A 17,274-nucleotide genomic window follows, 5' to 3' on the forward strand; every position below is an offset into this window, starting at 1 on the left:
ACCAACTACTACTGGTATGAGAATTGATATTGCTGGAATCAGTCATTTCTTTAAATAATATTAGAGTTGACCAAATGCATGGGGTTTGCAAAGTACAGTATTTCTCCTATCTACTTTGGAAATTATCTTGTTTCAATCTTCTTTTTTAAAGTGTATTCAATCATCAAGAAAAAAGAACTTGACGAATTCTCTTGAACGTAAGATAAGGTGTTTGGAAAAGCAGAGGAAAGAGGTAATTTAGAAATAAAAGTTGACCCAAATGTGCCATGAATTAATGCTGAGAGTAAAACAGGATATATAACCTTCCTTTTTATTTTTGTAATTGGTTCATAGTATTTATCTCCAAATACTGGAAATAAATTGGGATTGCATTTTTTGAGGAAAGAAGCTTTATTCTTATTCACACATCTTGTTCACTGATTCTCTGTGTTTATATGATGATGAATGCGACATGACATAGTTTTTAGTATATTTGACTTAAGATGCTATAACTTCAGTGTTTGTATACCCAAACACAGTGCTGTCATAAAAATGTTTTTCTAGAAAGTTATTGGGACTATGATGGATAATATACCATTAATTCTATTTTTCTGAGTCTAAAAATGTTAGAACCTCAACTCAATTTTTGACAGAATAGGTGAAAAGTGTAATAACTTTAGTACTGTATATGTTTCTATTTTTAAATTCCTTTTCTAAATCATTCTTGGTGTTTTGTCCTTCATGTTCTTTTTTATGGTGCCTTCTATTCCTCTTTGCTACTGCATACAATATTGTGCCCTTCTGGAAAATTACACAACTACTTTCAGAGTAATGTTACTGTAGCTCAGAAAGATTAATTCCTAAAATCTCAACAGAGCAGATCTTTTTATATAATAATATTGCATAGTTTTATACTAAACATCCAGAACTATTTCCAGCATAAAAGTTACCTAGTAATTGCTATTCTGGATTAGGCATTTTGTATTTTAATTAGGAGAGAGTCTTGCTATTTTTTATCTTCTGGGTGTTTGCCCATATTGATAAGTGTTGAAATGTCTCTTAATGTAGGAAGTTGCAAACTTCCCATAAAGGAAAACTAAAAACTGATCATAGTATATGAGTAATACAGCAGCATTACTCTTTCCATTTAGCACATAATTTTAAAATCTTAAAATTGTTTGCAACCTAAAATATTTCAGAATATTGTCTTGTGACAAAAATATCATTTACTGAAAATCTGTACTTCAATAAAGGTGATTTTCTTCATTATTTGGAAATGTATTACAAATCATTGATAATTTTAAAAAGCATATTATTGCAAGTAAACAATTACCAGTTAATGGGGTCTGGAATCTGTTAATATAACTTGTGATTTTAAAAAGCTGTAAGAAATATTTCATTATAATAACCAATGTTAGCCACATAGAAAATACAGAAAGATATAGCAAAACAACTCTTTGTATATTAATAAATCATACAAAAACCCATCAATACTTAAAAATTGTTGCCAGATTCTGGCCGAATTAAATAAAGAAGATGAAAATTCAAATAACTAAGAAAAGTTAAAAGGGACTCATCAATCATTCAGCTCATTAGTCAAGGTAAAAAGTTTTTACCCAAGACTTAAAAGACTTAAAAGTTTTTCATATGTGAACTAGTTATGAAAAGGTCTGTCCAATTAAATCATCAAAATGCAACCAGAACTCAGTGAAAGAAATACTGTCTATGCCTGATGTTTCCAAAATTTCAATAACCTCAAAAAAGTAATTTTGCTTTGCCAAATTTCCAAATGGGCATAAATATTTTATTGATTCATCAAACTTAATAATTTCAGCTCCTGGAAGTTAACCAGCAATGGGATCACCAATTTAGAAGTATGAAAGAGTTATATGAAAGAAAGGTAACTACTTCTCTCTGTTGGGTATTTGCTTTGAATCAGTAATCCTGGTGGGACCAAGTATGTGGAGACTCTCACTGATTGCATCTATTTGAGGATATCAATGGATATCCAACTGTTGAATAATGTGGGGAAAAGGGTGTTAAGTTCTTTATTGGTCTTTTGGTACTGAAGATTAATGAACAGTGTCAGTGAAATGTCTTGAGCTTCGCTAAAGAAAATTGTAAAACATGGTACATGCTCCAGGGTTCACATGTGCATTTATCATGCCCCATAGAGTATTCCTGACCTCAGCTTTCTTAAGAGCAGCCACAAATACACAAGGTTAGATGCGAGGTGAGGGATGGTTTAAAGTTCAGTGGTTTTTGCAAGGCAAGCTCTCTAATACTTTAATTAGATTGTATATGTTATTTTCCACAGATAAAGAAACGAAAAGTGGTAAGAGTGAAAGTGTGAGGAAAAGGGGGCATCCCCTCTTCTCTCTAAAGCATGTTTACTGCCAAGAATTTTTGCTTTGGTGAGAAAGAATCTGTCTTAGAGAAAATATCCTTTAATAGTTAAAAGTCAATTTATAAATTAAAATCATTCTATCATCAATGAGAAAAAATAAAAAGTAAATTCCCCTAAATAATTCAGAATTCAGAACCTGGACCACAAGTGAGTAATTCAGCAGCATTGCTCTTTTCTTCCCCATTTTGATACCCAAAAGTATGAAATGTAGACGATGGAGCATAATGTTCCAACTAAGCCAGCCATGGTCAGGTCACCTTGCAACATGTGCCCTGGGGTACTTTGTGTTTTTTTGTTTTGTTTTGTTTAAGATTTATTTTTTATTTATTTATTTTTCTCCTCTCCCCCTCCCCACCCCAGTTGTCTGCTCTCTGTGTCCATTCGCTGTGTGTTCTTCTGTGACTCTTCTATCCTTATCAGCAGCAGGGGAATCTGTGTTTCTTTTGCTGCCTCATCTTGCTGCGTCAGCTCTCCGTGTGGGCGGCGCCATTCCTGGGCAGGCTGCACTTTCTTTCGCGCTGGGCGGCTCTCCTTACGGGGCGCACTCCTTACGCGTGGGTCTCCCCTACGTGGGGGACACCCCTGCAGTGGCTCGGCACTCCTTGCACGCATCAGCACTGCACATGGGCCAGCTCCACACTGGGTCAAGGAGGCTGGGGGTTTGAACCACGGACCTCTAGGTGTGGTAGGCGGATACCCTATCCATTGGGCCAAGTCTGCCTCCGCCTTGGGGTACTTTGGATCTTCAAATTTTAAAGATATTCAAATTTTAAAGATATTGTGAGGAAGAATGTGTGAACAGCCCTCCTAAATGGCTTGTAGGTGTGTGAAGAGTCACAGTTAACATGGGTATAATTTCTGTCTCTGAAGAAACGTCCATCTCCAAGGCTCTTCTCACAGGCTGATTATCAGTCTCACATCTAATTTGGCATCTACTAGGAGGCCAAGCACTGCAGGCTATTGATGAGTTAAAGACTACGTCTGCTTTCTCTGGTGTGGTCATATTTTATTTACCCCTTATCCCTCGCCGCCCTTTCAAGATCATGCAAAGCACATTTTGAGAGTTGAAAATGAGATGACAAGCATAGCGGGCCCTGGTGTAATAGTATTTACTCCCTCTGAAGTGCCGTTGGTTTGGCAGAACGAGGGAAGGCCAGAGGGCGGTTTTAGCGCCAGGTATTCTGTTTTCTGGGCCCATGAAGCTCCTTTTTATAAATGCAAATATCCTGATCTGTGCTACGGACGGTGGGAAAGAGAACCTCTTCTTTCGAGATGCCCAGGAATGAGGCGTTTCTGTCCCCAAGTGCGTGGGTTGTGAATAAACCCAAGCTGTGTAAGCTTCAGAGGAGGTGCTGCAACAGTCTCTGAACCATTTCCTCAGGTCGCAGAGCTGAAAACGAAACTGGACACATCAGAAAGATTCCTCAGCATGCTGGAGAAGGAGCGGCACCAGTGTCAGAGAGAGAGCGAGCGGCAGCGTGACCTACCCCCGGAACCGCGGCGGCGCGAAGAGGTGAGCGGGCCTCAGGAGCAGGACCCCCCTCCCCAGTGATCTGATTGAAACCTGGAGTGGGGGTGGGGGTGCGGTGGTTCCTGTTAAAAATTTACCGTTTTACTAAAATCAGACTTACTGCTCCACAATGACTGATGCGCGAGGCTGCAGGGGTTACGCAAGTCCATGAGAGCCCTAAAAAACCGCGCTTCTCTGGAAGGAGAAGGAAGGAGATGCTCTGCCCTCTTCCTCCTGGTTGCGTAAATAGGCACGCAGTAATTTGCCACGTCCTACCGGGAAAGAGAACATTGATCCATAGATTTAGTAATATCTTTCCAGGGCATTTGCGTTCAGGAGAAAATTACTATTTTTCATTTTGTTTTCCTCCATGTCTATTTTTTATTAATGGTGTTAATAAAAATATTGCAATATCTTGTATTTGGACAGCAGCTTTTCAGCTTACAGGGAACATTACAAAGAGTATTACTTTTGTAATCACAAAAACATAACACTTCTTAAAGTATTTCACCCTCATTATTTCACTTTACATTCTCAGCCCAGCTGTAAGGAAGGTATGATTTTTGCCATTCTGAAGATGACAAACTGGAGTGAAAAGAAGTTAGCTGAGTTGCAAATGCTAATAAAGTAGTACATGTGGAGTGGAACTTAAAAACACAGTCTCCAGAGTCTAAGGTTCCATTAATACCTGCAAAGGACCAGACCATGACAACTGAGATGACAGTTTCTCCTATAACAGACTCTTTCATTCTGGTTTTACTTTCAGTTATTGAACTCCATGGATATAGCAGAAAATAGAAGGAAAGTCAAACTAATGGCCTCTCATTTATTAATACAAAATATTAATTAAGAAAAAAAAGAGATGTAAATATTCTCAGGCAAAGTCATTTCGCTGGTAATGTGAATCATGTGAAATTATTTTAAAACATGCACAAATCTTCAGGCAATATCATCAATCAGTGAAAAGAATGCCCCTCCAAATTGTCCTCCCCTGCTATGGATGTCTTTGTCACAGGAAGTCAGTGGAAAACAAGGTTTAGCAATTCCTTTTCTAACAGTCATTTCCTTTGCCATTTTCACCCATGTATTTTTCCCATGTAGCAGTTGGGACCATTGTAATAGTATTGAAAATAGTGTTACTAAATTAACATACTTTAACACATGTAATAGCTATTTTCTCACTTTGAGGCTCCTAAATTCTGAAATATTTATTTTATTAAGTTAAAATATTAATCTTATTCATCATCAAAGAATCCAATTCACTCCACAAAAGTTTACTATCTAGAATATAAAATTAGGAGATGAGAGATTTTGTCTGAATCCAGAGACTTCATGTCTAAGCAATTGACCTTGCTTCGATTCCATAAAACTCTGTAGTTCATTGTGATTAACAAAAACAGAGATGAGAGCTGTCAATTGGGCTAGTTGATCACTACCTTTTAAAGATAAGAATCACTCTATTATAGTGCTATAAATAACTGTCTGTGATAAATGGTCTTTTTTGCCTGAAATTTTGTCCTCCTCACTACACTGCAGAAGGATACAGGAACAGGCTTTGAGAAATTTATTATTTTTTGTTGTAATAATACCTATTAAAAGAACTTTCAACTACAATTGAATTGCTTCTCCATCACCTTGTTAGAGTAACGAGCTTATTCTGTAGACCCATTTGTCCCTTAAAGTGAGGGTTAAGGATTTTGATATCTTTTATCTGGGATCAGGAAATGTCTAAGTAGCACTAGGGTAAAAAGAATATTTCTTGACTGTTAACCTGTCCTGTACCCTGAGAATATTTCCCTAATGGCATAATAAGTGAAAATCTAGCCGATTCTTTTTCAATTAGAGTGATCCCTCTGTCTGCCTATAGCAGCTAATGCGTCAGGATCTCTGTAATATCATCTGATCTGTATTTTATGGATATTGATTTTGCTTTTTTGCTTTTTACTTAAGAAGGAAAACCTAAATGAAGAATTACATGAATTGAAGAAAGAAAATAAACTTCTGAAGGAAAAAAATGCTCTTGCGAACAAGAAGAAGGAACATTATGAATGTGAAATAAAGCGCCTCAATAAGGTATGAGATCAGATCTAGAGTAAGAGATCAAATAATAGATTCCTGTACAAAGGTCCTGACTGAGAGTCACAATAAAATCTACATTGCAGTGCGTCTCCTAGTCTTGGGGGCTTGCTCATGGAGATCCCCTGTAATTTTATGAATCATTCTATCTGCAACTTTCAGCCACACTTGGCTAAGGAGGCTTTAAAAAGTGTATATTCCAGCACCGAAGCAACATGAAAAAGAAAAGGAGGCGAAATTATAGAAGACGGTAAGCAACATTGCTTTAGTTAGAAGAACCACATAAAGTAAGTGAATGTTAGCGAACAATAACGTATCTCTTGGTCAACCACAAAAGCTTCCTGAGGAAACAAGCTGCTCTTTAAAATTATCACTACGGAACTGGGTATGATTCAGACCGTATGGAAGCATGCTAAATGCCAAACCCAAGGCTAAGACAGTGTCCTTTCCAAGGAATAAGCCTAAAACCTACCTTTTTTGAGGAGGAGGTAAGAAGAAAAAGTCAAGGTTATTAGGAAAATGTTTATACCCTGGCTCCAATTTAACTGTTCAAGGGCCTGTCTATAACTGCTAGGATGACAATAGTTTCTGTATGTGTGTTGTGTTTTATGTACTAACTGCTTAGTTTGCTTGGGGAAACAATAGCTGACATGTTGAGTAGGGAAAAAATTAAGCCTTTGGAAATTAACTTTTCCAGGAGCCAAGTCATATGCGGAGCAGAGAAATCCTTCTAGTGCATGGTTGAGTTAGGAAGCTCTGCATCATTCAAGCTAGATATTTCTTTGCCAAAATCACAGAAATCATCTTCTAAGACAAGAGTAGGCGATCAGCTTGCCTTGACCACATGTTCAGTACTATATTTTGGGCTGTTGCCACCTGTGCAAAATACGGTATACCAAGGTGCCATTTAAAAAAACCCAAAGTGTTGAGTATGTGCCTGTGTAGTTGACGTGATGCTTTACAAACTGTGATGTTCCATCTGATCTGTTTGAGGGACAAGTAATTCTTCAACAGGAAATGGAAAAGTGGTGAATGACTTCATAAACAAAGAACTCCTCTATCCTCTAAGATAAAAAACAATAAGGGCAAACTTGTATATTTCCTCTTTTTTTTCTTCACTGGAAAACCTTCCACAAATGAGTTAGATGAACTAAGGATAATTGAGATGACACCTGAAATCCCTCCCATTTTTGATATATTATTATGTTTCCTTACGTTCTCTGGCTCACGTTCCTAAAGGTAGGCTAAGCGTAAGGATATGAAGTTGTAGAAATTAGAACATCCAAGAGCTCTGCTCTTTGCTTATGTCCATGTGCACACTTCATCTTTGTGTGTCTATATATATAGTCAAGAGAAAGTTTAAAAGTTAGAAAAATAATTATTATATAATTCTGGTGTTTGTAGTCACAAAATCTTAATGAGAAAAATTAGTTTGAGTAAAATTCAGGTCTTTAAACAATGTCATCTTCTCAAAGAAGGTTTTTCTCACTATCTTAATTAAAGTTATGTACTTCCATACATGCTATTTCCTGCTTCATTCTTACCTTCAGAACGTATTACTACATGATGTAGGTTTAAACCTCACATTTACTTAGCTTATTTGTTTTCAGTCTCCCAATGTTGACTGTAAGTTCATGATGCTTGGGTTTTTTCAGGGCCAACTTTTCCATTAGGCAAAATAGGCACAGTAGTCACAATATTTTTAGAGGCCCCTGAACATATTTTAGTTTGCTTAAAAATCAGAAGAGAAAATGAAATTTTAGGTTAAATAAGATGTATTACTATGTAATAGCAACATGTTCGTATTTTTCACAATGCCATAGTGAAATATAATTTAATGTATAATTTTGATGGAGGAAGGAATCCACAAAGGCAGCAGTCATCATGGGACCTTGACGTTTGTCTGTTTTGTTCATTACTGTATCCCAAGTGCCTAGAACAGGGCCTTATTCATAGTACATACTTAAATATTTATTGGATGGATGGAGAGAAGGATGATGGAATGATAAATGAATGATATTATTAGCTAGTACATAATATGTTCAATAGCCAATTCTAGACCATTCTTTAAAAGACATAATATATTACTTTGAGTAATGAGGAAAAATAAAATGATGCTTAAAGCCAGACAAGAGTTTATCCCTTACATCCATACCTTAAACAGTCATTTTTAAAAGCATAGTTATAAGGTGATGTAAAGAAATTTTTCCTCATTCAGCACTTATAGTAGTGTCTAGTGAACTGTGAGAAATTGTTATTTTTCTATTTTAACTGTGATTTTTCCTTTATTTTTTACCACTGTAATAAATGAAAATTAAAACGTTGATTTGGGTGGCTGATTGTGCACATAATGCTGCAGCACAGAATTTTGGGCCCACCCTACTTGCACAAGTCCATTCAGCCTGGAAATTTGTAATGTCAGCTTAGTAATTAACACATGGTTTTCAGAAGTTCACACAACTATGTTTCCCTGTGTGTGATCAATTCAACTTTTATTTGCTTTGAATAAAGTACCCAAGGGCATTGTTTTCATGAAGGTCTTGAAAAGAAGCCAGGTGTTTAACCAGAGTAAGAGAAATTACCTGAGGCTAGCCAGCTAGTGCCAGCCATAGGTGAAATTAATTTGTCTGATATCTCACCACTGGAAGATGTGTAGATCTGTTCAGCATAGCTTGCTGATGGTAAATAACTCTTCCAGAGTACATTATGGGTATTTGTTCAAGGAAGTTGGAAAACCCCAAGATAGAATGAATGTCATTTAGACTCACCTTCCATTTATGACTCATTTGCAAAATTTCTAGAAGTCTGAATAGCATGAAAGTTAGACCAGGAAATTCAAATATAGCAAGACCCACAATAGTAGTCTATCCATAGGTATAGAAACTGGAATCAGAGTATGCTGTCTTTAATCATTCAGCTCACCCCACCTAGATTCTTCCTACTAATATCATATTTAAAAATATAATAACTTTACCATTATCACATTTCTAAGAGCCATGTAGCTTAACAACACATTCTAACAAAGCAGAAATAAAAGTTTTGTCATTTCTATAAATTCTTCCTGGAGGGAAAAAGTTCTTTGCTTCTCTTATATCTTGCTGAAAAATGATAGCCATGGCATGTTCAATGGTATTAGTAAATTGTAAGCCATTCTATTAGGAAATTTCTAGAATATCCACACATATTAAAGTCTAGAAATACGCTTTTCCTTTCCTACTTTTATGACCACACTACATAGTAATGTGGAGGAGAGAGTTACTAACAGTGTCATCAAATAGTCCTCAGTGAAGCTACTAAAGAACTACTCACTGAGGAAGTGAATTCTTTATGGCACTATGAATATAAACCTTTTCTATTTGTACAGACAGCTCATTTGATAATGTATAATTAGTCATATTGTGGGCTCTGAAGCCAGGATGAGGTGTGTTCTATCACAATTTTGGGAAGCCATTTTATTGAACTCATCATTGATATGAGCTATTGGTGGGGGCTGTGAGTCTCTTCATAACCTGGGTTATGTGTATCAAACAATAAAAAACTGCAGCCCTGCCCTTCATAACCATGCCAACCACTCCAGTCCTGGAAAGCCAATTAAGCAATATAGGCTCTACAGACTTTGAATATTCAGGAGGAATGGAAACTAAATATGTTAATTCAAGCTTACGTGGAATGTGAGAAATATGTGTTAACCCAAGCTTATCTAGCACTCATACAAAGCACCGTTTGACTCTTCATTCCTACATCCTCTGTATGAAAAGAACCCAAAAATTGTATCTGGGGCTCTGGGTTTTCAGCAAGAGTTCCTGAGCCTGGCCAGTCTTTAATAAATTTTTCCTTCCCAAAATTATTACTGCGTTCTGGCCTTCCATATGCAATTATTGAATCTCTCTGCTTCCACAACATCATGAACGGGTCTTCCTTTTGTATGATTTGACAAAGTATAGTATATATAAACACATCATGGGCTAATGAACAAGGATGATAATCTTCTTGGAAAATGGAAGTACTTCTTATATCCTTCCCCTGCTCACCCTATGGTGAAAGTACAATTTGCACTGGAAGTCAAGAAAGCAGAATCTCTCCGCCCTTTACTGAGTTAATGGGTGCTATAATAGAGAATAAATATGACTGTGTCTACACTGAAGCACAGTGTGCTGAAGAAAGACAGAGAAGATTATAAAATCAAACAAATCTAGATTAGGAATCTGCATGGATTTACATTTCTCTTAATTTTCCTCTTTCCTAGCAGGTCCATCACATGGGTATATATCAGAATATTTCTTAAAATGTTATCTGGGCCAGAAACATCACCTTTTTTTTATTTTTAGACATGCAGATTATGAGGCTCTACCCTAGACCTAGTGATGCAGATCCTCTGGGGGCAGTGCTCAAGGATGGGACATATTCTCTAGCTCTCCGAGTGATTTAGATGCTTGCTAAAATTTGAGGATCATTGATGGAGTATACATTTGATTGAAGAAGAACCCAGAGAAATCCTATAAATGTGATTTCCTTTCGTGGTTAGGTGGGTGGGGAGATCCAACATCAAAGTCCTTCCAAATAACATCATCATGGATTAATGATAGAGATTCTGAGAAAATGCATATATGCTATAAAATCAGAAAGAGGAAAATTATTCAGTCATGTGAGGCACCAATAAAAATGAAATCCTACTACCTTGCTGGTGAATGTGACATAGTATTATAACAACTGGGGAGGAATTCATATGCTGTGGTAAATCTAAGATCAACATTATGTGTTATCTTATAGGCTCTTCAGGATGCCTTGAAGATAGAGTGTCCTTCATTTTCTGAGGATTGTTTGGGGAAGTCTGAAATGAAATGCAACTGTGAGGAGATGAGAACCCAAATGGAAGTTCTCAAACATCAGGTGAGATGTTGGAAGTAGCATGATCATGTGGAGAACATAGGGCTCATTAATTCTTGGACATTTTTGGATACCTTGCTATTCAAAATGTTTTACCAAAGGCTTTTGCATTTATTTTAATCAGAATTATCTTATCTTAAAACTTGCTGGGATAATATATATCAGCTTGTTCAACTCACACATTTAATGAAAAAAGGAATTGAGGTTCTGATGGGTTAAATTGCTTTCCCAAGATTACCCAGGTTAAAGAGGGCTGTACTAATTCAACTTATTGGGAGATTCTCTTAGTGCTGTAGACATGATTTATTTTGCAAACATTATTTTTTTTAAAACCTGTTTTCTAGACATTTTTAAAGAAAAGTAGGTGTCCTAGTAGCAGGCTGTGATTCTGCAGCTGCTGGCCTCTAGGTCCTTGAACAACAAGGGCAGTTAATACAAGGAATACTCTGCAATGATTATAATCATTGACAGCTAGGTCTGCTCAGCTACTCATATGACTAGCACAGCAATTTATTGATGAACAGCAGCTTCCCCCTCCCACTCACCCAACTTCACCACACTGTTGCCAAGTGGATGGCAAGAGTGAAGAATGCACTCTCTATGGCTTCTGCACACAGGGCTATGGGGATATAGCATGGCCTAAATTATTTGGGTCTAAATTTAGTTCACCCAGATGGAGTTTGTTTAGCTGAGAGACTACCCATACACATCGTTTCTCTTTTCCCGATGCCCCTGGGTATGATTTGTTAACTCTATTATACTGAGCAAGTGCCACTTATAAGGATTCTTGATGTAATACATGGAAGAACTGAGCAATTGTGATATTGCTGTTACTTACTTTATGATTATTAACTTCATTGGAAATAATCCATATGTAAATAGACCTAAGAAAATTCACACAACTTGGTAGTAAATTGGATTTTCTCTTCTGTCAATCCAATTTAAATAATCAACTCCATAAAAACATTCAGGATCAGATATAGATCTTCAGGAATAAACCCATGAAGATAGGGGTGACTTTCAAAAGTTTCAAAGCTCTGACAAATTCTCAACGCCTAAATCACTGTTGGCACTAGCCAGAATTCTTCTGAAAAGCAAACCCACTTGTATTCAGACACTTGCGTCATCATCTTCAGCGTTCTTGTTTAAGGTACACCACATGCAAGAGAGTCACTCTTACACATGGAGTTTACAGTAATGGTTCAGCACATATTTGGATACAGACAATGACAGGCATCCTTTTTTCGTAATCCTCAAAGCTAGACCAGAATCTAGCTCCTTAGTTTGTGTATGGTTCTACGGCTGACTCTCTGAATATACTTTCTAATCACATTTCTAATCAGACTCCCATAATCAAGTCATCAAGTGCCAAGTGAAACACTAAAGGATTTTAACTCGCAAAGAAACTGAGTTAGAATCTTGGACCCTCCTGAATAAATGTATGATGTTGCCATCAGTGTTGGGTTTCATAAAGAGTACTGGGTTCTGATCCGATGGGCTTGTCCTATTTAAAATGCCTATAGTAATTGTTTACAGCTCATTAGTTTGACTTTGTCTGGAACTGAACCACAATTCTCAATCCAAAAAAACAAAATGTCAGACTTGCAAGACTTCTTCTAACTAAAGGCTTATAAAATAAAATATGTATATCTGGATTTAGATCTATATAAAATATGTAATTTCTTCCTCTCCTGCATATTACGTTTTGTTTTTTTCTTATTGATCTAAAGTTGATCAACCTCTAGTTAAAATTTGTTGCACTGTTGGTAGTGAAGGTGCAGTGTACGTTAGTGTTAATATAGGCAAAAATCTTGCTACTTGGTTTCAATATAAAGAGCAATTTATAATTTAAAGTATGGTCTTAAAAGGAATTCATTTGCCTTGAAGGGAGGAATGCTTTATTCTCTAAGCTTCTTTTGTTTTCATTCCATCACATGCTGTTCTCCAATACATCAGTCAACACTATGCCAATTAAAAACAATAATCATTAAATCTGTTTTTTGTTTTAATTTGATCACTATTCTGGAATATTTGGAGTACCTCTCAAGAAGTGTGCTATAAAAATATTACTATATTTATTGTATTATATACCCTAAATTTATAAATTTTTGGATAACCCTGGAGAATACCTTTTAAAACCTGTTTTATTTTTCCCCACACATCAGCCTTTCATTTCTATTTTGTGCTCAACTTATAATTTATATTTGCAAATTCCAGTATGTCAATATTCAGTGGTTTCATTTAATAGTTATTATCAGAAAATCATTTTTAAGAACTTAAAGCAGTATTTATACCTCAAAGCCTTGCATTGAGAATAGAGGACTTGTTCCAAAACAGTGACACTTAACACTAGGCAGGAGGTTCATCCCAATAATGGAGTGAAGTGTACAGCAGAATAATATTCCCACGTCACTTATGTTATTAGTATAGTTCTGAATTTCTAATACGTGTTCAAGGAGGAAAAAGTTGAGAACTGCCACTTTACCAAAGTGAAAGATAAAATCAAAGTCATATGTACCAGGATGGAGTCCCACCTTTAAGCAATATTCATGAAAGGAAGATAGGAAAGCCTCAGATTGCAAAGGCCTAGCTGGATTGCCTCCCTTCTGAAATCATTAGTAATAGCTTAAGAAAAAAAGGAAGCTAACAGTAACAGCAAATCATTATTTCCTAGGTGCAAATATATGAAGAAGACTTCAAAAAGGAGCGATCAGACCGAGAAAGACTTAATCAAGAGAAAGAGGAGCTGCAGAAAATTAATGAAACTTCTCAATCACAATTAAACAGGCTGAATTCTCAGGTATAAGTCAAAACAAAATAATCTTTGCCAGCACATGTGCATTTTATTTTTATTTTCTCACTTTTAAAAAATCAAGACATTTTGAATTCTGTTAATTGACATTGGATTTTTTGAGAGATTAGCACCTGGAATGAAATCATTCCTCAAAAATGTTGTAAGGAGATGAAAATGACTGGAGGTTTCTTTTAACTTAAGTATATAAAGAAGTTACCCAAGAAATTGGATTCCAAAGGGTTTTATAAATTCCACTTCTTTTGATTTTTTTTCTCATAATATTTATCTTAGTGGATTGGGATTTGAACTACCTAGTACTCAAATTCAAACTCAAAACACTCTGGTGCATTGAAGTGGTTCCTAACTTCTTGTCTTTTTCTTTGAAATGCTATGTTGGAATGTTCTTGTCATCTGAAAACATAAATATATCTAAATTCCATTTATATGCCCTGTGAAATCAAGAATTTCGTTTGGTGGGTTCACAGATTTAATGGAGTTGGAACACTCTCAAGAAAACCAGATAATATTAACCAGTGGATTGGAATAGGGTATATTAAATGTAAACAAATTACAATTAAGTGTAATGTGGTATATTAAAAGTAGATTCAGGAACTTTCCATGATGGATATTGATATTAATAAAGGAAATTGTAGCTAACACAATTTTAGTTTAAGAATATCAAACCACAAAAATTTTATATGCAAAATTATGCAGTGCTTTTCAAAAAATAAGAAATTATTGTGAGACTTGTTGTGGCAGATATGTTACTTCAAGCTTCTTAGTCATAGAAGAAAATTTAAACCATTAGTCAACCTCATCTTCCTATTACTAAGTAAATTATAGATTTAATTTGACATTTTTTTCAAGGATCAACTTAAAATTCATAATTTTGCATGGAAAAACTTTTTAGCTGAGCAATTTCCTCTCTAAGAAATAGTAAGGAATAAAATAGTGGTAAAATATAATTTAATAATTTTCTAAAAGTAATTCATACATTATACAACAATGGATGAGAAAATGGGCTGATGACTCTTGGCGAGCAAATTACTCTCACAATTTTTATTTCTTACGTGCAGAGCTGCCTTAATTTCTTTTCAGTTGTCACTATAAATTATTTCACTTCCTGTCAAATTTTAATTTTACCACCCTATTATATTCAGTTCAGATTAGAGATTTACTAGTGTCCAAGATTGTCATTGCCATTCCAGATGTTTCAGTTGATTAGGAATATATATCCATCTACTTAACTTAAAGAACCATAATTCCCATGTAATTTTCATTCCTGTGTCATTTTTAAAGTAATTTTTATTGATGTCCCCAAAATAAATGTATTGCCCAAGTACATTAGGGTATAATTATGCTTATTAACAAAGTGACAAGTAAAACTGGTTATCTTAAAACTATCAAAATTTCTTCTTTAAGCTAAATGATAGTCCACTCATTTATTTTTCAAAGGTCTCATTCACTTTGGTAACAAGATGGTACAAATTCACAAAATTTGTTTTATGCAGATGGCATAACATTCTACGTTAAATGTACCAACAGCAGATTAAATACTATGATATAACAAAAAGAACTGACATTACATTATTTGAATAGCATATTATGTTGTTCAAATGGGTTCTAAAAGAAGTTTTTAGGTCAGATCAGTCCTGTACTACTTGCTTACCTAACAGAGTTTATTCATTCTATCACTGAAGACTTTTTAAGCTAAGGACACTGGTAAACATAGGAAGCATGGGAAGTGAAAGAGACTTGAAGTACTTAGGGGTAGGAGGGACTCAGTAGTAAAAGATCAGGTGTTCAGTCATCAGTAGGTGGTGACTTTGAGCAAGTTCCTCAAATTTCTATGCTTCCCTTTCTTTGTCTATAAAATGACAAATCTGGTCCAGCAGATCCCTAAAATGTTTCTTATAATTCTAAAACCTTTATGTCTTTAAAAATAATTTACTTAACCTCCCTCAGTTTACTGACCTGTAAAATGTAGATAATGGTACCTACCTCATGATCTCACAAAGTTATTCTCAGTATTTGGTGGGGGGAAAAAATCTCTAAAAGAATCTAGCTCAGGTCACAACTCACAGGTATAATAATAAATTATTTTGTTTTATTGTAAGGGAGCATTTTTAATTGTTTCATTTAGCTATCTAATTAGGATGCTACTTTCAGTTCTTATCATCTAATTTTGAGGCTTACTTTTGGCAATGCACTCTGTTAGGTGTGCCTGCAAGACTGGTCCTTGCTATTCAAGGGCTTACAATGCAGTTAGGGAGACATATACATAGCGCGCATAGGACCACAAATAGTCACGTAGTAATACACAATGCTAAATGGGAGGACTGAAGAAAGAGACCAATTCTATGGGTGGGACTGGAAAGGCATTATAAAGGAGGGGATATCTCACCATTCCTCTCAGGGATGAGGAACACGGGATGAAGGGATGATATAGCATGACTAGGCAATCGGAGAAGAACCAATCTCTCTCCAGGTGTGTCAGGTGTGGGGGGAACCCAAGGTATGTGAGAAGAGGTTGGGCCTCAAATGGCAAGAAGTCGCAAAGCCTAGCAGAGTGGCCTTGCACAAATTACTCAGACCTCCACATCTTAGTGTCTTCATTCGTAAAATGGTAATAATAATAATATCAAATAAGGTGTTAGGAGGATTCGATGAATTATTATAGTAACACACTTAAATCAGTGTCTGAAATATATTACAAACATATACAACTTCTAAGATGTATTGTGGAAGCCTTTGATGTCAGGCTTACCAATTCCAATTTCATTCAGAAAGCAAAGGAAGATGTTTTTATGTCTATATTTATATCTATATTTATATATACAAATAAATCTAAATAGATCAACCCAAAACTGAAAAAATTATAATGACCTCACCAAATTGGAATAACAACTTAGAACTATCCATTTCAATATAGAATCAGTGAGGTCTGGAAAAAACAGCATGTGCCTGTTTTCAGTGGTATTACCACTATCAGTGCTTCCCCTTCCTGCTTCCCCCCCTTCTCCCTCCCCACCCCCCCATACTTCCAGGCTCCAGAGTAAGATTGTTGACAGTTGGGGTAAGAGTACCCTTGAAACTAATGATTTGAACTCTTTTTGATAAGTAAATGCCTTTGTTTTGTCCACAGATAAAAGCTTGCCAAGTGGAGAAAGACAAACTAGAAAAGCAATTTAAAAAGGTATGCTGATCCTTACCTAGATTCACCACTCCTTCTTGTCATAGTTGAGATGGCAACTTTAAGCTTCGCTCATGCATCTTCTCATGTACAGCAGTTCCTCAAGGTCTCAATAAAAGGCATGATCAAGCTCTGCTATGGATGGCCTGGAACAAGCCATGCTTTTCATTATCTACTATAACATCAGTGCACAGATAGTGCTTAGGAACCGCCAAGGCCTCTCAACTCTCACACTCATGAAAAACACATGGTTTGCAGTGCATGTTACCAGTAGCACAGACCTTGGTGTGTACTCACTCAGATGAAGACTTCTTCATAGAACCATAAACACCTGGGAAATTCAGTTCCTTGCTATCTCTTGCAGTAGCTTACACAATTTAACAATGGAAAATTACATTGAAGTATCTTGCCTCTTTTGAAAAAATAAA

The 17,274-nt window shown here is 35.9% G+C and overlaps 1 protein-coding gene across 2 annotated transcripts in view; it reads left to right on the forward strand.

The window, feature by feature from the left end:
* Positions 1-17,274, forward strand: part of TNIP3 (TNFAIP3 interacting protein 3) — a 52,496-nt gene that overhangs the window by 23,039 nt on the left and 12,183 nt on the right. The window contains exons 3-9 of one of the 2 annotated variants that reach the window (XM_012530610.3): positions 152-232; positions 1,814-1,879; positions 3,768-3,899; positions 5,847-5,969; positions 10,743-10,862; positions 13,534-13,659; positions 16,799-16,849. In XM_012530610.3, coding sequence (XP_012386064.3) covers positions 152-232; positions 1,814-1,879; positions 3,768-3,899; positions 5,847-5,969; positions 10,743-10,862; positions 13,534-13,659; positions 16,799-16,849 — 699 coding nt within the window. The remainder of the gene's footprint in view (positions 1-151; positions 233-1,813; positions 1,880-3,767; positions 3,900-5,846; positions 5,970-10,742; positions 10,863-13,533; positions 13,660-16,798; positions 16,850-17,274) is intronic. The other variant, XM_071214897.1, reaches the window with a different exon arrangement.

This window comes from Dasypus novemcinctus, chromosome 1, assembly GCF_030445035.2.
Source record: "Dasypus novemcinctus isolate mDasNov1 chromosome 1, mDasNov1.1.hap2, whole genome shotgun sequence".
NCBI classification, from domain to species: domain Eukaryota; kingdom Metazoa; phylum Chordata; class Mammalia; order Cingulata; family Dasypodidae; genus Dasypus; species Dasypus novemcinctus.